This window comes from Trichoderma evansii (assembly GCF_050947405.1).
Source record: "Trichoderma evansii strain SZMC 28006 chromosome Unknown GGI43scaffold_15, whole genome shotgun sequence".
Taxonomy (NCBI): domain Eukaryota; kingdom Fungi; phylum Ascomycota; class Sordariomycetes; order Hypocreales; family Hypocreaceae; genus Trichoderma; species Trichoderma evansii.
In genome coordinates, this window is record NW_028145191.1 from 258,159 (window position 1) to 279,215 (window position 21,057).

Below are 21,057 nucleotides of genomic sequence, written 5' to 3' on the forward strand. Positions count from 1 at the left end.
TCTAATTGGTCCTTAGTCCCAAATTATTCCTGGATCATCCGTCCTGTAGGCCTGTTAGATTGACTATTTGATTCGGGTTGTAAAATATTCCAATATTGCAGTTAATTATTCTTCAACTACTGAATCGAATACTACTTAAAATTTACCAAAGAGCAATTATCATGCTAGGGCGGCCCATAATTAACGTATGATTTGGAAGGCAGCTAGATCAAAAGCCCGTAGTTAAATTTAGACTCCTGGCAGAAATTTATACCTTTATATTACTCAACAGCATCCCCTCTGGGCAAGCCCCAGGCCTTTAGAAATTTGGCAATGCGATTGGTAGGCCATCTTTAAATCTAGTCACAACAAGCGCATTACTCGAGAGTCGCTCATTAGAAGTATAACGCTAAACAATGATATGTACCCGTTGGTATTTATTGCTCTTAGTACACTAATTTTGAGGCAAAGGGGCCTAGTACACCTCCAACTGAGATGTATAGCAAATTAGATGATCCGAGTCCTCCGATGCCAACAATGCCGATTCAAATTCTGGGACTTATAGGACTATAGCCACAATAAGTACCCTCCTCAGGAACAGTGCTAGTATCTGCCCGATTTCAACTCTTTCTCTATTATACCAATAGTTTCAAGATATGCTCCTGTAATCTCTATGTTACAATAATAATTCAACCAAAAGATACCAAAGCCTGATATGGACTCACCTGCAACGTTCCATCTTTGGTTCGCTTTTTGTAAAAGTTCGAGACATAGCGATGCTTGGGAAGGATATCCTGACGCTTCCAAGGCGGGAGATGTAGCCATAAGATAAGCAATATTCGCCAGACATTGATACAAACTATCCAAGAACCAAGGAGACAAGCTGGCGAGGTCTGCAGTAGATTCAAGATCTTGCATCATTTCTCTGAGAACATCTAAGAAAGACATTGCCTTAACAATGCAATCCTTCATTATGCTCTGGCATGTTAGAGCTATCTCGCGAGCGAGGGCTAATTCTGATACATCTAGGGATCTGTCGTTATATATGGCGAATGAATCGCAAGAGTGGTAGTCACAAAGCTTCATCAATGCGCTATACAATGAGCCTCGATCTTAGCTTTGCTGCTATTGTAAGAACTAGACAGCAGAAATTCACTCTTACCTTAAACAAACACCCACAGAACTATAAAAATGCATCATGCTGGCTCTGTCTTTGCTGATGACTTCTAAAAATTTCAACAACACTTGGCTGAGCATTTCAACACTATTCTTCACGTGTGATAAGCCCTGTGTTTCGTCGTTGCAGTGTTTTATGACTTCTCCCTGTAGGTGGGATGCTTGAGCGAGACGGGCAAACGGACTTGCAGACAGATGTTTCGATGAGGATAAGATAAGTCGTTCAGGATACATGGCTTGCTAAATAAGACATTAGTTCTGTGTATCTGCTATATCGTCGAACGAATCTTAACTTACGCCAGAGTCCCAAGCATCATCGTCAACAGGTAGGTGAGACGTAGTCTGCGGATCAGCAGACATAAGAGGTCTATTATCTCCTACAGAATTGATGTATCTGTTTGTGGTCAGGACTGTAATATTTGCGTGACAAAGTATTTGGACGTGGAGAGCATACCGTTCGAGAATTACAATGAACCACCAGATGCGTTGTCTCTCTTCCCAATCTATCCAAGTGCGCGGCTGTTCTAATATCTGGGGTGCTTCTCGATTATGGATGCCGAGGGCCATGGCTTGGGTAACGCAGCATCCCATTGAAACATATGCAGCCGGAAAAATACCGTGGCCCATCTCATAAACGACAATAAGCAGTTGAGCTTGAAGTTTAAGCAATGTATATACGCCTGAAATATCTAAAGAAGCTGCGAATTCTTTGGTGCATAGGTATAGAGGATCTCTAACAGCGTCCGACGAGCTTCCTGGTACATGTTGGATGAGTTTCATAGCCAGGAGCAACAGGGCAAAATCAGCTCTGGGGCGGCTATTAAGCTCTACATCGGCTAAAGAGGTTAAGCGGACTCGACTGATAATGGGCATCCACTTATGGACAGTTTCAAAGTACTGCGACATGACGATAGCGCTCTGCGCCTGATCATTCAGATAGAAGAGAGCAGCAGCGGGGATCATGTCGCTGGATGGCGGCGGTGGAGCATCCGGACGTGTCTGGATATCTGAATCTAGAAAGAGCTTTTGGAAGCGTAGGGAAGCTGGATAGAAAGAAGGCGCCGTCTGCGATATTGGCAAGCTACTGGCGCCTTGGCTGGAAGATGCCGGCGTAGGTAGGGCTTGAGGGGACAGCTTTGTGACATGATTAGTGACGAGTGACTCGAGTTCCTGTATTCGGGTTTTGAGCTCATTCTCCGATTGTCGATTAGAGTAATCACAATGCCGGCGCAGTCTATGGATATGAGTAGTTAGCCAATGGGAGTGTAGGCTGTCTACGGGATAGGAAATAGCAGTGAGGATCTAGCCTGGAGTAGCAACTTGCAAAACGGCCGCTCAAAGGCAATAATAGGAGGAAAGCGTGTATTTCTCGATGCTCGGAATCAAGTTGTGGCGGATATAGATCAATACCTGGTACATAAAGAACAGCCCGGCAAAGCCTTGTCGCAGCGTCTCTTGTACTTTTGGCAGGCTGCGCAAGCTCGTGCGGCCTTTTGCCTGGATGGAGTCGATATCTCGCTCATATCAGCTGAATCAAATCTAGAGCCGCCCAATTCATAGCAATGGTCAGTAACACAGCCATGGTCGTTGACGGCGATAATAGCCATAGCTCCGGGAATGTCCGAGCGGCCGCTCAGCAGCTACAGATCGGGGATACGCGGAGGATCGGTCCACTCACAGCACTTGAAACATGAGCAGCGGATCGGAAGGCGGAAACAGTCCGATTGTAAGTCGGAGTTGAAGGAATTGGTTCGTTGATTCACGAGTTTCGTCTGGCTTTTTCGCCTCTCTGTGTCTGTACGTGAATGCCACGCTTTGCACAACGTGAGAATGACTTTGCTCAGTTAATAATTGCGAAGAGGCAGAGTCCTTGAGAGCAGAAGATTCCCCACAGCTCTGACTTCTGGAGCTGGAGCGGCCGCTTCAGAGCGGGAAAAACCCGCTGGCCCCACAGTTTGTTTCGTTTAGACGCGGCCCTCACGGAATGGAATGACGATAATTCGTGAGAGATTTACAGGGAGAGCGACGACGCCAACGCTTAGCAAGATATTGAATAGCGCCACTTTGAGCTGTCCAAATGTTCTGGGCGCTCTGAAGACCAGTGTACCTCCACCAATAGGGCGTAGTTTTTACCATAGTAGCTCTACTATATATAAGCCATTCCCTGAAACGAATGTTCAATCATTCTACATTTCTATTACGTCCTTTGAATTGAACTTAAACCCCGCGGACTGATGGGGTGAACACGGGAGCTACTGATGACCTTTCTAGGGATATCCGATCTGATGGGAAGTGGGGGCTGCCCCGGGGCATCAGATACATTAACTCTTTGATTCACTTGCCGCGTCGATTAGCGGGATTTTGGATCGCCATGATCTTACAGTACATTTTTAGTGTCGCAACTTTAAATGTGCTAAATACTAATAGGAATTTGCTAACAGCATAGGGGTATCGGCCAAAAGCCTAATAAGTGCCTTCACGTAGGCTATATAGATATATAAAGGATATAAGAACGCATGTATTTTGACGGATAACGAGCGCTGCAGCCACAAGCATGCTGAAGTGATTTGGAACTAGCTGACGACATAGAGATATTGATTGGGGGTTTGATAAAGAACTTGATAGGGGCGTTTTATGTAAATTTGGGCAAATTATAGAAATACATATGATAGGACGGAATGCTACTACTAAAAAGATAGGAGAAAATGATTTGGAATTTGCTACCAGCGTAGATATAGTAATTAGGCGTCTGACAAGGGCCTCTACACAGAGGTTTACACTAGGGTGCATATCAGTACTAGTGCTGCAACTATAAATATAATAAGAATTACATAGCTGACAGCATAAGGGTATTAATCGGGACCTGATCTGATCGCCAATCAATTAGATCCATATTCAGCACCTGCATGATTACTACTTCAACACTCAATCTTCGGCCGTTAGCTGGTATCAAACAACCAATCATTAGTGGTTAGGGAAACTGTTTATAGCTGTTATTATGACCGTTCCGTTGCCATAGGAGAAAAAAAAAACATTTCTTTTCGAATACATTTGATACTTTTGAAGCATTATATCAGTATATTAGATTAGGATTACAGAAGGATTTACATCAGCAGCTGCAAAGATGCCTCGAGAGACAAAAGTACAGTTATTATTACTATTATCGCTATTAACACTGGCTGTAAGTATTTGCATTTTTCAATACATATAGCACATAAAAAGTAACATATCGGTAAGAGCTAGCGTTCGTCATGATCACTTCCACGTGGTCTTATTCCTTGGAGACCTGCCCCTTGACTAGATAGAAAGCCTATTACCCAATGGCTGGAGGTAATAACTCATATTCGTTACATTTTTTTGTGGCAGATGAAATATAGCGGTTCATCTTTAGGCTGGCTAATAGCTGCTGTAGGACCTGGATGGCTTGGGCATTATTGTGTCTTTATAAGCTGAGCCTTGCTTATTGGGCGTGTGCTTTACGGAAAAGTTAGGTAGCTATTGCCAATGTAAGGAACGCTGGAAGCTTTAGTGTGGTAAAGGGCACGAATGTAATGGCCAGCCACGTGGTGCCGCGTTTGTCGGCTACGTTGGCCAAGATAGCAGAACGAGCCCCCCAATGGAATGCTATCAAGGGAGGGCATGATCATGCACTGAATGGTCTCAAAGAAGGGATACCCCAGCCAGATTCAAAATGACTGCCTTGTCCAGTGAACACGCATAAGGTCTACTAGATGCATAGGCACTGCATCACAGGGGCTCGGGATGTTATGTATAGTGAGACTACGTTTCAAATAACGTAGCTAAATCTAATACTTTACAAGTTCAAATCCCAGACCCGCAGCATCCCAGGTGTTATTTGCAGTTTTCTTTCCTTCTCATTAATGTCTTTTTTTCTAAAAGTAGGAAAGTATAGCCCCTACTGAGCTTCCTAATAATAATGCTTTCAAGTGATTCGAGTTGTTCCAATATACTATGGAACACGCCATCCACGGCGATGATGTTCATACGGCAGGCTGCAGATAATGAGGTTTTCACAAGCGCTCACGGCCAAATACTTATATCCATTGTCAATATATTAATACGCAACTTTATATCAGTCTTTATCCCAACAGTATTGCGACAATTTATCAGCTACGGTGCAGAAGCTGGTTTTGACAAGCTGAAAACGGCCCCCAGGTTGAAGTCGATAATCGGTACGCTCGTCGGCACTGGCGTAGCCTTAATAACTCATGCCATTGGGACCTGGCGTGATGAGAAAGCAGGGACGGCGACATTGACAAGTCGCCGTTCGCGAGCAATTATGGTTAGTACAGCTTTTGCTGCGAGCATCGCAGAACTTTATACTGGTGCCGCCGTGGGCAATGCTTCAACACACATTGCCTTTACTGTCTACACAGGGATGCGCGACCTGGTAGTACAATCACGGCTGCGGCTGCATAATCCAAACACGTCTGGTGTGAAGCCTGACTGGATACACTTCGGCATCATGATGGCGGCAATGACTATAATTTCGGGCTTGGTCAACCTTGGCATGGATACACTAGCATCGCCTTCTGGGCAGCCCGCCTGGACTGCCAGACTGAGCTTTACTGAGCAGCTTAAGCATGCTGTAATACGCGGCTGTTTAAATTTGCTTGGTGAGATGGGCGATGATTTCCTCTTTCAGGTTATCCCATCTATACGCTCGCAGTTTAAGGGCGTTGAGAATCCTCATGTACTCCGGCTAAGTCTTACAGATGTCGGCTATCAGAAGGGCTATCTTACCAACGCGGTATTGGGGCCTTGGGCAGCGCGGACAGGTCTCCTGTCGACAGCTGTTGGGTTACTGGGTATCGCGGCGCCTTGTTTTGAAAATAACGCGAAGCTTTTAGAAGCAATGTCTGATTTAATAGTCGGCCTTAGCAACGGGCCGCTCTATGAGCCCTTTGCAAATTCGGGATCAGGACAACCGGATCCCGTCCGCACCGCATGCAGTGATGATGAGGAGAGGCAGAAGGATTTCAGTCAACACAACGACGCTGCTAGTATACGCAGCTACTATATGCACCCAAATATTGATATGACAAATAGTGCAGCAATCAGACGGTGGGACGTAAATCAGGAGCATCATCAACCGGAGCCTGCAGTCACCGAGTCTTCGCACGAAAGAGCCTCTTTTATCCAACCACAAAGTCTTAGCCTGCCAAGACTAGATAGTCGCGTATTCTTGCAGTCTTTTGCCTCCTTTTCATTAGAATCATTTTATCCTTTCAACCTAGAACAACACCCAAGAAATAGCGGTAAGAGCACTATCCGTACACATATTTCACGTTCAATCTTCTGCAGTACACTAATAGGGAAAGCAGTCCAAACCATGAATATTACGAATGCCACGAATACCAGGAGTACCAAGAACAGCTGGAATGAAGAATGTACTGCATATGAGGAACGGACTTAGAACAAGCAACGATGTACAACAGCCGAAAACATTGTCGCTATTGACTTGCTGCATTACGACGCAATTTTTGCCGTAGAAGGGCCATATTAGCCACTTCAATTTTAGTTGTTGGTGATACTAGAATATTTGTGTGTATACCACGCCAAGTGTGAGCAGCCGCTGCATTAGAGGCCAGTGCGTACAGACTTAGTGCTAATATTATTGGCAGAACTTTACTCTTCAAGGGTCATTGCAACTTCTTTGTCACCCGAATCAGCGAAGCTATGAAGCTACTCAAGATTCTAACAACATTACAGCCTAACTCCGTGAATGGTGAGGTGGCAATCAATGCACTCAATGGCAAGTTGGTTGGTGTTGATCAGCAACTGCTATTTAACTATATATATAGGGTCACTCCTATACTTAATGGCTTGGGACAAGGCATGAGTGGAACACGGCAGATGCAGTGCAGCAACTACTTATTAAGCTGAACAGGGGCCAAACAAAACACTCCAGTAGAATAAAATAGCAGAGGTTAGCTATTCGAATAGAAACAGGGGCTGGTACCCTAAAAATAGGTTTATAGTTAGACTAAAGAGTTTAATTTTCTCTTGGATAAATGTCTAGAAAATAGCCGTACCAAAATCATGACGGAAAGGAAATAGATGCAACAAGCCTGCAGTGAGGATCCGCAGGCTTTGAAGAAAATCAACACCATAGCCTCATAGTTTAAGTACAGAATCGACCAGGCAAAACTTATCAAAAGCGAGACTCGTAATACTACACTTTTGGTGACGAGAAGCTGAATGGGCCACAGCAGTAATGGTTTAATCAAGATGGCGGGCGTTGAGCGCTCTTCGTCTCCCTCAATTTCCCATTGCCCAACTGCCCCCCCCCCCCTCGACTTATAAGTACTCTAAGCTAATACTGCTTGTTTAGCATTAGATATGTCAGACCGCCTAGCAGCTCAATGGTTCCAGTAATGCAGCTTCTGGTCTTGATCTGAATACGAGAGTCGTAGAGCTGAGTATTACGCGCTCCCATGCTTGATTCGCGTGCAAATAATTGAAATACGAAAGAAAATCTGGTAAAGCAGCTACGTCACTATAATATGAGAGTAAATTGAATATCAAAGTAGTTGAATACTATTCAAAATAGCATAAGCCGTTACAGTAAATGCCAGGTCTTGGATAGAGATGCCATTATTCTGTACTCTCTGCACTCTGCTTTCTTCAAGCAAGGTAGTACCTAGGCTATGTTTAATCTATGATACGGCTGATCTCGATTTCGTCCTAGAATACAGTTAGTGTAAATTCACTCTAGAGTAAAGCGCTCTTACCTCAAGATCTCCAGGTTGAATTAAACCTCTCACCCCAGTACTCTGTAACTTTGAATGGCTTCTGACAAATTTACGATATTCAGGGGCACCCGGTCGTACAACATTGTCCGCGGCAATAACCGCACCCTTGTGCAAAAGGCCGAGCTCCTCACAGACTTTGAAATCCGCAGCATACAAATCTTCGACATGGTCCAAGAATAAAAGGTCGACGCTGGTCAGAGTGCCTTGAGCATGTAGTTTCCGAAGAGATTCTTCTGCGGGGCCTGTGACAACTGTTATAATGTCGGAGAGCCCTGCAAGCTCTATTAACTCTCTAGCGATAGAAGAAAATTCAGCGCTTAGTTCGAGGCTAAAAACGCGGAGCTCTTGAGATGGGTTGCTGCGACGCATGACATCTGCGAATAAAATAGCAGAGTATCCCAAGTAGCCACCCAGCTCAACGATGGTTTGAGGCTTTTCCTGGGTGATCAAGTCGGCTAGAATCCCAGACTTATGGCCACCGATGCTGATCATGAATTCATGTTGGGCGGAGAATTCGTCAATGGCCGAGAGTATCTTTGTGGGAGAGCCTCGTAAGTTGTCAATGTCTGGGTGCGAAAGGATGTAGGAGAGTAGTTTCTCTTCACGGCCATCGTGGGACTAATGAGTAAATGATTAGCGATGCTTACGCTACGGCTACCTTGGAAATAAATTCTTAGAAGATTGAAGATTACCTCGATGTCTGTTTCAATAGCTTTCCTTAATCCAGGATACTTCTCAAGCATTGCGACGATTTCTGGGGGGTGGGCCATTCTGGCGATGGGTGCAACTTAGAGTGCGCGACTGAATGTAAGAAAGTAAGAATTAGTAATTTTGTGTAAACTAGAATCGCACTCTGCGAGAAGCACTCAATTAAAGTGCATTTGATCTTTCGTCGTGGCTGGCTCTCAGCTGTCACTCACAGAAACAGCTTGAATGACTTATTGCAGTGTGTGTTTCCTGTCCAAGTACATGTAGCTGGAGTATGCGGGGTGTAAGAGTAAAGTCCAGTCCAGCTCATAATGTGTAGAAGTGGGGTGCAACCCTTAGTCATCAAGTGAAGCCCTAGTATAAGGCCTGTATAACAGTTGCTTGTCACATGTAAATACCTAAGGAGCATAAGTTTTCAGATAATGAGATCGAAAAGCAACGACCTCGCATATTTTGTCATACAAAGAATTAATTCTACTTGATACACCAGCCAAAGCGTGAACAGCGGAAAGAGTTAGTGTAGTCCACAACCTACTAGCCCTCAAACAAGCCAAGATGCTGCCAATGATAACGGAGCTGCACAGCAGCACCCGTATACCCGTTTCGTGGATTGGAGAATGATGTGCGCACATTAGTCTATGAAAGCCAGCCAAATTCAATCTAACTAAGCACGATGTCACTTTGAACACTTGCCCTAAGCTTCATATAACTCTATATCCCCGGATGAAGTGGCGCTGAAGCTGACCTTGGCGGCGGGCGGCAATGCACCAATCTAGGGTATTGAACAGATGATGGCACCGGCAGCAACAATGGTGCCGCATTGACTCTGAGTGCACTGACTTTGAGTGAATGAGAAACAAAATTCGCACAGTTTCCTCCATAATATCCAGAATTAGTGGACAGAAGTATAGATAGCTCGAACTAATCTTTAAGATGTGTGTTAGGCACAGGAATGATGTACATGACGCATCCTAAGACAATAATGCTAGATTAGACTTGAGATTCAATTTCGAGTACATGTATAAGAGGAATAAATAGGAATAGTTGGGTAAAGCACTATTCTTTGAGTATTGTTTACAAAACAGTAGGCTCTTATAATGTTTGAACGTGTATTGCCGTAATAGTGCTTCTAACTTCAATTGCTAAAAGTGGACTGGCGGGGTTCTGGAGCTGGGCGGCCGCCTCGAGCGGGAAAAACCCGCTTCGGGGATAGCGATTCTTAAAAAGATGCTCGAGTCGTGAATAGTCATAGTTACGGTCAAAGTGTAAATGGCTTCTTGGCCGGAGTTAAGGTATATGGATAGCATAGAGATGAGAAATTTTCGGTCCATCGACAGGTCTATAAAGATGAGGACGTTGCCGCGTAGATTGATGAAAGAACAACAAGCAAACAACACAATCATCTCTGCACCCTAAATATCTCCGGTGCAAAGACACACAATAAGTTATAATACCACAAACAAACACTTCAGATATATCACAATGGCTCGCGTTTGGTTCGTCACCGGCTCATCCAAGGGTCTGGGCCTTTCCATTGTTGAGGCTGCCCTCGCTGATGGCGACAACGTCGTTGCTACCGCCCGAAATCCCGACACAGTGAAGCATCTTGTTGAGAAGTATGGATCGGATCGCATCCTGCCTTTGGCGCTCGACGTTGTCAACAACGATCAGGTTGAGAGCACTGTCAAGGCCGCAATCGATAAATTTGGCCGCATTGATGTTGTAGTCAATAATGCCGGCTATGCTATTCCACGAGCACTTGAGGATACATCCGTTGACATTTACCGAGATCAAATCAACGCCAACCTTCTGGGCACCGTCTATGTCACCAAAGCGGTGATCCCGATCTTGCGCAAGCAAAAGTCCGGCCGCATTTTGCAAGTCTCCTCCGTCGGTGGCCGGCTAGCAACTCCCGGTCTATCAGCCTACCAGGCCGCTAAGTGGGCTGTCGGTGGCTTTACATCCGTTGTAGCTAAAGAAGTTGCGCCGTTCGGCATCAAGCTGACAGTGCTGGAGCCTGGCGGCATGAAGACTGATTGGGCTGGCTTTGCGGACGATGAAATTACCATCAGCGAGCCGTATCAACAAACTGTCGGAGCTTTCCAGAAGCTACGGGAACAATACAAGAATTATCGGTCTGAGCCGGCCAAGGTGGCTGATGTGATTGTCAAGATTTCGAAGGAAGATGATCCTCCTTTACGACTTCTTCTTGGCCCCGAGACAGTAGATCTGGTGAAGCAAGCCGCAGAGCAGCTTGCGGCGTCGGATGATAAGTGGAAGGATGCAACGTTATTATCTATCTAAATGGCCATAGTCCGGCATGAGAACATAGCGAGTCTTCATTAGAGGTTATTTGGGAATATATTTAGCGTTTTTATCATTATTACCAGATCGCTCAATAACGATGTACTATATTGCAAGCATGTGTATATGGCAAGCCCGCGTGATCTGATGTTCTTGTTTTCCTACTTCACAGTGGCAATCTCCAACCAATTTTGCCTTTAAGTTTATCAGCCTGTGGAAACAAGTTATATTTAAAACCGGATAACAACTTTTCGACGTAGTCAAACTTGCTCCGCCAATGCGGGGATCCTACCATTAAAGAAAACCTACCAAATGTTTTATTATGTATGGTGCCGAATCAAGCGTATTCGATGTGTTGATTTACTTTGCTTTGGAACATACGGACAGCATGCAGAAAATATGTGTATGTAGGTAATTCAGCGTATCTCTGATGGGATGCATTCAGTGTTTCGCGTTTTCATCGCTAGGGATGCGACACGTAGTAATAACTGAGACTTGTCATATTGCGGGGGGGTTCAGCCTATTTGTGTAATCTCTGAGCAAAATTAAAAAATAAAAATAGATACAAGCATAGACGAAGAAGAAACTTTACGCAGCAACGCCAAGCAAGCTGATGACGAGTGGATTCCACAGTGCACTTCTCTAATAGCTTTTGTATCTCTACCGTCGGCGACATCATTTGCGCATGTCATTCTTCTACTCATGTGGTAGATGTACGATTTAAGCGAAAATGCCTCATGATGCCATAGAGTTGCAGCTAACACATGTACACACACCATGCATACCTACCTAGGTAGTATTTTTTTGGGTAGCATCCGATCCGCTTATCGCTCCCTTCACTCAAGAGGAGTATCATTCTTTTGGGTCAGATGCCAGCGCACTTGACTGGCTGGCTGCGTTCATCTGGCAAATGAGATGGTGTCTCACACTAAATAGGCAATGCTACGGCACCAGCTGCCGATTTCTTCACGCACCTAAAGTTGGACTAGCGGTGATATACGAACAATAAATAGTTGTACGTTGTTGAATGGCGACATAGAATACATGTAGTGGCGTCTGGGAGGATGATGCCATCGAGCAAATCTTACCATCTGTGGAGGCAGCGCTCGAACATAAGACGCTGGCCTTCCCATGTATGGCAACTTGTACCTTGATTTAAAATGTGAACAAAGATATAAGTGATTTGATTTGATTCACTAGTGTGCTCGCTGTCGTGCTTAAAAATGAGGATATCGAGTGCCATCACCTTTCTACACTCCCTAGCTAGGCTCTCTAAGACTGTGCCAAACAGTAGTACCTGCGAACTCACAGCTCAGGCTGATTATGATGCAATAATCATTGGAGGAGGCCCTGCAGGTCTCAGTGCAGCGAGTGGTCTGGCTCGTGTCCGCCGAAACGTTTTGTTGATTGACTCTGGAGATTACCGCAACGCTCTTACTCGGCATATGCACGATGTTATTGGTTTCGATGGTAGGTGGTCCATTTAAAAGCACAGAAACTGTGATGCAAATTTGCATCAAATTTACATTTCGTACAAGTTAGCTAATATATCAACAGGAGTCACACCAGCATATTTCCGATGGCTGGCTCGCAAACAAATCCTAAATTACGGCACCGCCAATTTAGTAAATGGCACAGTTACCAAAATCCAGCCGGAAGCCAACAATTCTTATTTTACAGTATCTGCTGATTATTCTGGAGATACTAACGTCACTTTCACTGCGCGAAAAGTGATTCTCGCAACAGGTTTACGGGATTTGCTTCCATCAACGCCCGGACTTAGGGAGAACTGGGGCAAAGGTATTTTTTGGTGCCCATGGTGTGATGGACATGAGCATGCAGATCAACAACTTGGTATACTCGGGCCATTTTCCAAAGGCCCTGACGCAGTCCGTGAAATTATCACTCTGAATCGCGATATTATCTTATTTGTTAACGGGACAGACACGCCCGATCAACGAGTTATTGCAGAAAAGGGCTTCCCACAATGGGAGAAATATCTAGAGCTGCACAATGTAAAAATCGACAACCGTATTATAACATCCATCAAGAGGCTGGCCAATGGAACCGTCGGAGATGAGGACCCCAGTCTACCATCTCATCCTGAGCATGACCTCTTTCAACTCAACTTCGAAACTGGCGAACCAGTACTTCGCGCGGCCATTTTGACTAATTTTGGTACTGCGCAAAAGTCGAACTTAGGTGAAGAGACCGGCGTAGCGTTATACGGCGGTAGACTTGCTGCAGATATAGAGAATGGTCTAGTTACCAATATCCATGGCATTTTCGCCATTGGTGATGCTAATTCGGACAATGTTACCAATGTTCCGCACGCCATATATAGTGGAAAGAAAACAGCTGTTCATATACAAGGTAAGCGACATTATTCCTGCCTTTGGATGATTAATTTATGTCGCTGACTACTATCAACCAATTAGTTGAGCTTGAGATTGAGAGTGCAGACGCTGAGCTTGCAGCCGTATATGCTAAGCGTGATCTGCAGGATCATATGCGAGTACTGTGGTCACGCATGAATGCGCCAAGAGATGTACTCTACGCTGGAGAGTTTGACCAGTGAGAGTTGGTGAAGCTTCGCGTATTGGATTAATTAGGAATACCATATATATTTGTGCGCTTTTATTATCTCCCATAGATGAGATAGCATATTATAATATATCCACACGGGAGTTTATCAGTATTCCCTGGCCTATATCGTAAAAATTCAGCTCATTATAGCTTACACCTTATTTTGTATATAGCTTATAGCTATCAGAGCACGCTTTTTTGCTATCGGTAATAAATGAGATAGCAAAAGCAACAGTAAACAATCGTAATATAGTGCTTCAAATCATCTTGATAGAGTCGTATCTCGAAGTTTCCACCGGGCGAGCATTCGTTGGGCTTCATCACGTTGCGAGTCTTCCAAAGCAAACTGAGCGACGATAGTTATAGAGAACTTTGTACGGACAGCGTCACCACAAAACGGATTGACCATATTGAGATATAAGGCAGCATTAAAGACACTTGTTGCGTATTTCGAAATTGCGGCCTGGTGAATGCCGACCGTCGATTGGCCTCCGGGTTTGATCGAGCCTGGGGGTCTCGATAATGAGATAATAAGAAGGATAGAGTGAAGGATTATGTGGGTGGCACTGTAGATAGAAACCATACTCGAAGTGAGTGTTTCGTTATTGGCTATCATCCATGGCCCAGATAGCGGGAGAACAGATGATGGGGATGCAGCAGCTACACAGGCAGCCTCAAGATAGGATGAAGTTCCAGAATTTTGAGCAATAATATTGCAGTGCTCGTCTCGAAATTCTAACCACCAATTTTGCAATTGCTCTTGAAGAATCATTACTTTCTCTTCAATGTTGTTTTTGCGAGCTGTGGAGAGGTCGTGGATGCAATGTATCGAACTTCTCAATTTTGCACCCCGCTGGTTCATATATGGAAGGTGGAGTGACGTGGTAAAGGTAAGGAGGATATCAATTAGTCTGTCATAACAAATTTTGTGCTTTTGCTGAAACGGTATAGATAGCCATTCAGGCGAAGAAAAGTTGGCAGATCGGTTTTGCATAATAGAATGGAATGCCTAGTAGATAGCTGGTTAGATAAAACAGTACAAGCGTTTGAGCTATTCAATATGCACAAGTGTATGGAATCTCTAACCTCTTTAACTCTCATCGACCGCATCACGCTATGAGCAAGGCCATCAACGCATTTATCGGGGCCACGAGCCTGAAACATTTCTGTAGCTGCTGAGTGATGGAGCAACTCCGCATCAGATCCAGCATCTTGAAGCGCTTCATAGAATGAGAACAGTATTGGGCCACAAATTGCTACAATATCCGACGCATGAGGCATTTCCGGATCCAAATCCTCCCCCGATATCGAAGCCATCAGTGTTTCTTTCTCTCGGCTGCCGAGTATCATGGAGCGATAGCTCCCTATACCGGCCAAATAAAATTTCATGGCAGGGATTTCCGCTCTAATATCGTGAGTGACAGCGTGATACATGAGCGCAACAGCGTGCAGCGCATACTTGAGTGGAGAAGGTAACGAGTTTGTTGCAACAAGGTAGGGAAGCTTGGGTATCCAAGATTCTGGCCTGAGATTGGAATAATTTCTGCGAGAGCTAGCAACAATCTGGGTAAAGTTGCTCACAAGACAGTATTCATCGTAGGTAGACGTCGCTAGAGCTGGCGGAATAGATGCGTCGGAACTAAAGACGTCTAAATTGGAGAATTGGTTGCTGTCAAGAGAAAAGCAGAGCTCGGTATTTGATCCGCTTATCATACCACTGTAGCTCATATTGCCTCTATCTTCATCGCCAGGCAGACAATGGCCAAGTGATATATCTTCGTTCTCTGCCAAAAGACCGTAAGATGGCAGGGGGGCTGTCGGACAGTTCCTCTCCTCGGCGCTGACATAGCATGTTGCAATGTCATCCTCTGTAACAAATTCATATACTGGGTCTTCTGTAGCTCTTTGCGTACTGGTCGCCCTCTTTTTCCTTTTTTGCCGTGGCTTCAACCTGCTACATGATACCTTTTCAGTCATGTCGAGGAAGACTGCTCCGGGGACTGCCCCTGAACAGGACAGACCAAAGCGAGCGCATTGCTTGCAGCATCCAGCTCTTTCATCGCACTACGCCAATTGAATGAGTTAGCGATATTCAACAGATGAGCGCGACAAAGCGTAAATGAGACAATGGGAATGCGCATAATAGTCACCTTGACGCGCCGTGAAATGCATTGTTTACAGCCTTTACTGCGTGGTGGCCGGCGAACGATTATAGCTGACATTGCCTTGAAAATTGCGGCTGCAGTTGTCTCAGTCTTGACTGGTCTGATCTATTTTGGTTTGCGGCTCTAGTTCCGCTAGATCGTGAAGTCTTGGTAGTGCTGTCTGTTTCTTTTCTTGCGTCCAGAAGGCAGACTCCTACTTGGAAGTTTTACAGTGGACTTGGTAAGTTCAATTCTCACAGAAGGCCAGTGCACTGCTTAGAAGCCGAATGGTGGGGGTGCTGCATACATGAGGCAGGGGAAAGCCACAGAATAACGACTGCTCAGTAATGACTGATTCGTATTGTAGACCTAAACCTTGCAGAGTGTCCGACTTTAGCCTGGAGCCGACATTTCAGTGGCGCCAAGCTAGCAGCATTGTCGCTATTATCGGTTTCACGTAATAAGAATTGGTCTGAAGTTCAGTCGAAAAAGCGAAACATCTCAATTTACACTCCATATAGCGGAAGATGAGGAGAACCGCGGTAGCATCACAGCCACGATACAACATCGTAACTGCATACAGCGCTTGCGCTATACAGCATGGCTCCAGTCTGTATCAAATACAAGACATCTCATCAACACAGGATGCGTATGTCTCTTTACAAGTCTTGGAGAAATGCGAAAACAAGACAATAGTGTATAACAAAACAGCTGACGTTATTTGCAAGTACACTATTGGTAATAATGATTGGTAATAAGAAAACAGTTACACAATTCATTTCTCAGCCCTGACAAAATGCATCAAATGGATCTAGACGAGTCTTCCGAGCTCTTGTTAAATACTCTAGGAAGTTCTGAGTTCCTAGTTCATACCGGTGGTAAAACCTTGCTGGTTCAAGATAATATAGTAACACCAGGAAGTGAGACTTTACTCTCTTTACTCTCTTTCAAACTGCTCCAGCCAAGCCAGTAAAAGATCAAAATTAGCCGTCACAACCTCTTGCTTGCTCCGTTCACAAAATGTAGCGAAAATTAGGATGGTAGTCGTATGCTTCCTCAAGCGAAAGGGAAGACTTTGGATCAACAGTCCCGGATGTGCGATGGTGTTCGGCCTCTTGATTTTTCTTCTTGTTAAGATGTCGCATCCAGAACCACAAAATGCAAGTCGAAAGTAATGCTACGACTTGAAATGCCAAGCAGATGCCATGGCCTTTGAGGTAGCGAGGAGGATTCGTGTAGATATGAGATGCCATAATAGAAAAGCACTGGCCAACGACCTGAGTGATAGCCCAGGTAATGGCCCTTTTGGTAAATCCTCCGATGTTAATGCCTGTCCAAGCGCCAACTATGGTAAAAGAAGGGAAAACTCCAGTGGCAATAAGACAAGTTCCGAATATCTTGACTTTATCATTAGTTACCAGCATTAGAACAATGTAGCCCACAATGCAGATAATATGGCAAACCATCAAAAATGGCCCTTTCATATTCAAGCTATCGGAAGCAAAATTTAGGACGAGGAGAGTGACGAAGGCACACGCGTATGGGATGATAGAAAAGAGCTGGGTTTGAACTTCAGGATCATTAACGGTGGCAGCTCAAAGCTTATAACTGAAAATTTGGAAATCTCCTACCAGGCGAATAGTTGAACTCGGTGATAAATGTTGGCAAAAAAGAGCTTATAGAAGAAAGAGACAAAGAAATTCCGATATTTATCAACGAAAAAAGGTATAATTTGGGATCTTTAAAGGCAACCAGCACCTGCGCCCAGTCAAATCCAGCCCCGACTGTGTTATAAGCTATTCATAGTTAGCTGTTTGTTTCCATATAAAACACCATCATACTCATACTCTTGAGACGCTCGACAGCGAGTTCTATTTCCTCTTTTGAAAAGATCCAATGTTTTTTGCCCTGGATTTGATCTGGAGGATTGGGTAGTAATATCCAGGAACAGACGCCGACAAAGATACCCACACAGCCTTGGATGATGAACAACCACTGCCATGCTGCGTAGCCTAAAGCTCCTTCCAGATTTTTTTGTATCGCGTATGCAATAAGACCGCTAAAGCCTCCAGCGATAGTTGAAGCGGAGTAAAAGAGTCCTAATATCGTTGTCAGTAGTGAGATATAACATGTTTCTGAGATAATGTACCAGCTCGAGTTGCCATCTCATCTCTCTTATACCAAAGACTCGTATATAAGCTTAGTGCTTGAAGAAAAGCAGTAGCAGCTCCAATTAATACTCGGAGTGCGAGAACCGTGGCGGCGTTTTTGGCCGCTGCCGTACAACACGAAAATGTTGCAAATAAGATAACGCAGCCGCCAATTTGTCGATTAGCTTTGAAGTAACGAACAGTAAGGTATGCAGGTATAATGAAGACCATATAGCCAACATCTCAATTTAGTTAGCTACCACCAGGGAAATTTGAGGACATTTACCAGCTTGGGCTTACAATACAAAGAAAGAACATTGTAAAATTCGCTATTCGTGATATGGAGATCAGATTGTAGGCCCATGATGCGGGCATTCCCAATGTTTCCTCGATCCTAAGTTATCAAGTTATCAATATTAACGTTTCTAAATATGATAAGATCTTGTGCCACCCACCCACTGATTTACCAGCATGATTAGAGATATCATCCCAACCAGGATGATATCAACTTTAAACAGCAGGCCATTCTGTAGTTTTTTCTTATTGGACGATTGAATTGGATCTGTCGCTACATATCCATCTTCGAGATACTTGATCGCAATTTCATTTTTTTCGAGAACGATTTCGTTAGAATTCATGTTATCGTAAAATTGAAACGACTTAAATGTGGTGTTAGGCAATGAAGATGTGCGACAGAACAGAATATCTGTAGCTAATATATAGAAAGCCACATTGCGCTTGGAAAGATATTGTGATCTAGTGAAAGAATGATTATACGAGCATCGAAAACTTGGGATCTACTACAGATGCCGATATCCCCAGGTCCGAATTGCCGGATGTGACATGCAGAAGTAGCTTGAAGTAATGAAACTCGATAGCCAACAATAATAGTGCACAAGAATGCTCAATTTAGCGCTGCGCTATGATGTTCATGGGGCAAAGGGTGGGCTGGGCATCTTGCCTGAATAGGAAATTATCGCGATGGCTGCAGTAGCTCTAACAGGGATTTCAAAAGTTGCCCAAAATGGTAATTTTCCCTTGTCTACGATGTGATCTGGCAGAAAGAAAACATCGAGTTAGCTTGACGTTACGCTGAAAACGATATAAACTTGTGTCAGTTTGACTGGTATACGCCCCTTTTTGGACCCATAAGCTATGGAAATATTTCAAGAAGATGCTTGTCCGCATGACGAATTCAAGGGTCTACACGTTTCCTTGGCCGTCAATCACTTTTGCACAGCCCGGATTCTCCACGTATCTGAGATTCATAGGAATAAAAACGCGATCCCGATACCTATCTCCTGAATGTGACACGGATTTCAGAGAAATTTCGCTCAAATCCGTCTAAAAAAAATGCTAGTCCAACTGGCAGAGCCGCGATCAAACTGGAAGAAGAATGTATATATATATCGGTGCTAAATCTTGATTAGAACTCCATCCTTCTTCTTCTTTATTATCTCCATCCATGTTATCATAAGCATCTCTGAATATCCCACGCAAAATGCCCATCTCACTCACGCCACGCCAACCACCCAGCTTTCGGGACAAGGAAAGCGAGCTTCAAATGCGTATCAAAGAGCCTTTCAATGTTGTGGCTGTTGGAGATATCATCCAAATGATGCCCTTTTCTAATAGAAATGACCCCAATATACAAGATCTCGTCCAATTGATGCAAAAGTCCGATATCACATTTGCCAACAACGAAAATACAATCGTGGATCGCCTCACATTTCGCGGTCCCATTGCCCACATGGAGGCAGACAAGCACGTCGCAGATGACTGGAAAAATATGGGCATCGATATGGTCACAAAAGCTAATAACCATACATTCGATTGTGGCGACGCTGGTCTTGTCCAAAATTTCGAGCAACTTCGCCGAGTGGGTATCGAGTACGTTGGCACCGACTACAATACTGCTGAGGCCAGGCTTGCCCGCTTCAAAACTACTCCCAAAGGCATCGTGGGTTTCATTGGCGCTTATGCTGAAACAGAAGATTATTCTCAGCTATTTGGTATACCAATGAAGGACCCAATTGTTGTGACATCAGACCAGCTTGCTCAACTTAGAGCAATGCGTGATAGCATTCTTGCTCGGCGTGCTGAAGTTAAGACGCCAATTGGCATGCCTAATGCAGACCCTGAAGGATCTGTCCTTGTTTTTGGACGCCAATTCAGAGTTCAAAATGCCAGCACTGAGGCCGATGAAGAGATAAACAGTATTAAGAGGAGATTGGAACACCATTTAGAGTCAAAGGGAGAGATCACATACAAGAATAACTCAGTCCGCTTGAACGTTTACCACAGCGTTACCGCCGAGCAAATGCAACAACTTCGATCCATTGTAGGTGTCGATACGAATGACAGTTCTGAGACTCTCGATGCCTTTGACGTTCATTTTCGAGTTGGTCCAAAGATAGGAGAGTATAGTTATGTGATGGAGCCCCAAGATTTCCGCGACCTCCTTCGCGAAGTTCGCACTGGAAAACAGTTCTCTGATTTTCTCAGCGTTACAATCCACTGGCATCAAAACCGTTTCTCCTTCCAACACTATTCCTTTGACCATTATCCGGCAGAGTATCAGGTCAAGTTTGCCCGCGAGGTCATTGACAATGGCGCCGATTTTTTCTTTGGCCACGGAGTGCATACACTCAAGGGGGTTGAGATCTACAAGGGAAAGCCGATATTTTATGGCATCTCCAACTTTGTTTTCCAGAACCCTCAGTTTCGGTCTTGGCGCGATGATGCCGCCGGACGAGCTCCGGCCTCTCTAGAAGGCCCCATTGTTGGAGATGGCGAGGCCAATGAAACGCGCTGGGCTTGGCTAGATGAACCAGAAAATAGAGAGGCATTGCTAATATCAGCCGATTACGCTGACGGAAAGCTATCTCGTGTGCTGGTATATCCGGCAGACCTGGGGAAAACTCCTCGTAATGGTTCTATGGTTGGAACGCCTACAAGGCCCACTCTTGAGGTTGCCAATGAGATTCTTGGCCGGCTTTGTGAGTACTCTGAGCCATTTGGAACAAAAATTACGATTGAGGATGGAGTTGGAGTGGTTCACATCCCTTCTGAGTAGGACAGGCGTGTATAGGTACATGTAGTTTCATTTCAGACAGATAGTGTTTTGTATAGGCTATATGTACTTTCGGAATATCAGTAATGAGATACACATTAGTTTAATAACTACTAAACAATTTTTCCCCCTCTTAATATAGCTGCTAAGTGTTTTGCTAT

At 44.5% G+C, this 21,057-nt stretch overlaps 9 protein-coding genes across 9 annotated transcripts; 5 read left to right on the forward strand and 4 right to left on the reverse strand.

Moving 5' to 3' along the window:
* Positions 1 to 388: 388 nt before the first annotated feature.
* Positions 389 to 3,115, reverse strand: GGI43DRAFT_409240 (transcription factor domain-containing protein). Its single transcript, XM_083206487.1, has 7 exons — positions 2,834 to 3,115; positions 2,566 to 2,694; positions 1,610 to 2,389; positions 1,453 to 1,549; positions 1,142 to 1,395; positions 705 to 1,072; positions 389 to 641 (listed from the first exon to the last, which is right to left on the reverse strand). Exons 1-7 carry the CDS (start codon positions 2,845 to 2,847, stop codon positions 583 to 585), a joined length of 1,701 nt encoding a protein of 566 aa, XP_083058818.1. The 5' UTR covers positions 2,848 to 3,115; the 3' UTR covers positions 389 to 582.
* Positions 3,116 to 5,152: 2,037 nt separating this feature from the next.
* GGI43DRAFT_385362 (uncharacterized protein) lies at positions 5,153 to 6,592 on the forward strand (the record flags this gene model as incomplete). The annotated part of the gene is made up of 2 exons (XM_083203645.1): positions 5,153 to 6,434; positions 6,501 to 6,592. The coding sequence occupies 2 exons, from the start codon at positions 5,153 to 5,155 to the stop codon at positions 6,590 to 6,592; spliced, it is 1,374 nt and encodes a 457-aa protein (XP_083058819.1).
* Positions 6,593 to 6,694: 102 nt separating this feature from the next.
* On the forward strand, positions 6,695 to 7,110 carry GGI43DRAFT_95381 (uncharacterized protein). Its single transcript, XM_083210571.1, has 2 exons — positions 6,695 to 6,740; positions 6,801 to 7,110. Exon 2 carries the CDS (start codon positions 6,856 to 6,858, stop codon positions 7,060 to 7,062), a length of 207 nt encoding a protein of 68 aa, XP_083058820.1. The 5' UTR covers positions 6,695 to 6,740; positions 6,801 to 6,855; the 3' UTR covers positions 7,063 to 7,110.
* Positions 7,111 to 7,527: 417 nt separating this feature from the next.
* On the reverse strand, positions 7,528 to 8,909 carry GGI43DRAFT_95383 (O-methyltransferase). Its single transcript, XM_083210572.1, has 3 exons — positions 8,624 to 8,909; positions 7,911 to 8,549; positions 7,528 to 7,863 (listed from the first exon to the last, which is right to left on the reverse strand). The coding sequence occupies exons 1-3, from the start codon at positions 8,699 to 8,701 to the stop codon at positions 7,831 to 7,833; spliced, it is 750 nt and encodes a 249-aa protein (XP_083058821.1). The 5' UTR covers positions 8,702 to 8,909; the 3' UTR covers positions 7,528 to 7,830.
* An 886-nt stretch (positions 8,910 to 9,795) lies between these two features.
* GGI43DRAFT_95423 (NAD(P)-binding protein) lies at positions 9,796 to 11,216 on the forward strand. The gene has a single exon (XM_083210573.1). It carries the CDS (start codon positions 10,122 to 10,124, stop codon positions 10,941 to 10,943), a length of 822 nt encoding a protein of 273 aa, XP_083058822.1. The 5' UTR covers positions 9,796 to 10,121; the 3' UTR covers positions 10,944 to 11,216.
* Positions 11,217 to 11,944: 728 nt separating this feature from the next.
* Positions 11,945 to 13,672, forward strand: GGI43DRAFT_95425 (NAD(P)/FAD-dependent oxidoreductase). Its single transcript, XM_083210574.1, has 3 exons — positions 11,945 to 12,413; positions 12,501 to 13,316; positions 13,382 to 13,672. Exons 1-3 carry the CDS (start codon positions 12,167 to 12,169, stop codon positions 13,519 to 13,521), a joined length of 1,203 nt encoding a protein of 400 aa, XP_083058823.1. The 5' UTR covers positions 11,945 to 12,166; the 3' UTR covers positions 13,522 to 13,672.
* A 73-nt stretch (positions 13,673 to 13,745) lies between these two features.
* Positions 13,746 to 15,510, reverse strand: GGI43DRAFT_428665 (uncharacterized protein). Its single transcript, XM_083208995.1, has 2 exons — positions 14,616 to 15,510; positions 13,746 to 14,538 (listed from the first exon to the last, which is right to left on the reverse strand). The coding sequence occupies exons 1-2, from the start codon at positions 15,504 to 15,506 to the stop codon at positions 13,792 to 13,794; spliced, it is 1,638 nt and encodes a 545-aa protein (XP_083058824.1). The 5' UTR covers positions 15,507 to 15,510; the 3' UTR covers positions 13,746 to 13,791.
* A 1,176-nt stretch (positions 15,511 to 16,686) lies between these two features.
* Positions 16,687 to 18,461, reverse strand: GGI43DRAFT_423909 (MFS general substrate transporter; the record flags this gene model as incomplete). The annotated part of the gene is made up of 6 exons (XM_083208297.1): positions 16,687 to 17,243; positions 17,305 to 17,469; positions 17,521 to 17,772; positions 17,823 to 18,065; positions 18,124 to 18,217; positions 18,279 to 18,461. 6 exons carry the CDS (start codon positions 18,459 to 18,461, stop codon positions 16,687 to 16,689), a joined length of 1,494 nt encoding a protein of 497 aa, XP_083058825.1.
* Positions 18,462 to 19,324: 863 nt separating this feature from the next.
* Positions 19,325 to 20,899, forward strand: GGI43DRAFT_423910 (CapA family protein; the record flags this gene model as incomplete). The annotated part of the gene is made up of 1 exon (XM_083208298.1): positions 19,325 to 20,899. The coding sequence occupies one exon, from the start codon at positions 19,325 to 19,327 to the stop codon at positions 20,897 to 20,899; it is 1,575 nt and encodes a 524-aa protein (XP_083058826.1).
* Between the last annotated feature and the right edge of the window lie 158 nt (positions 20,900 to 21,057).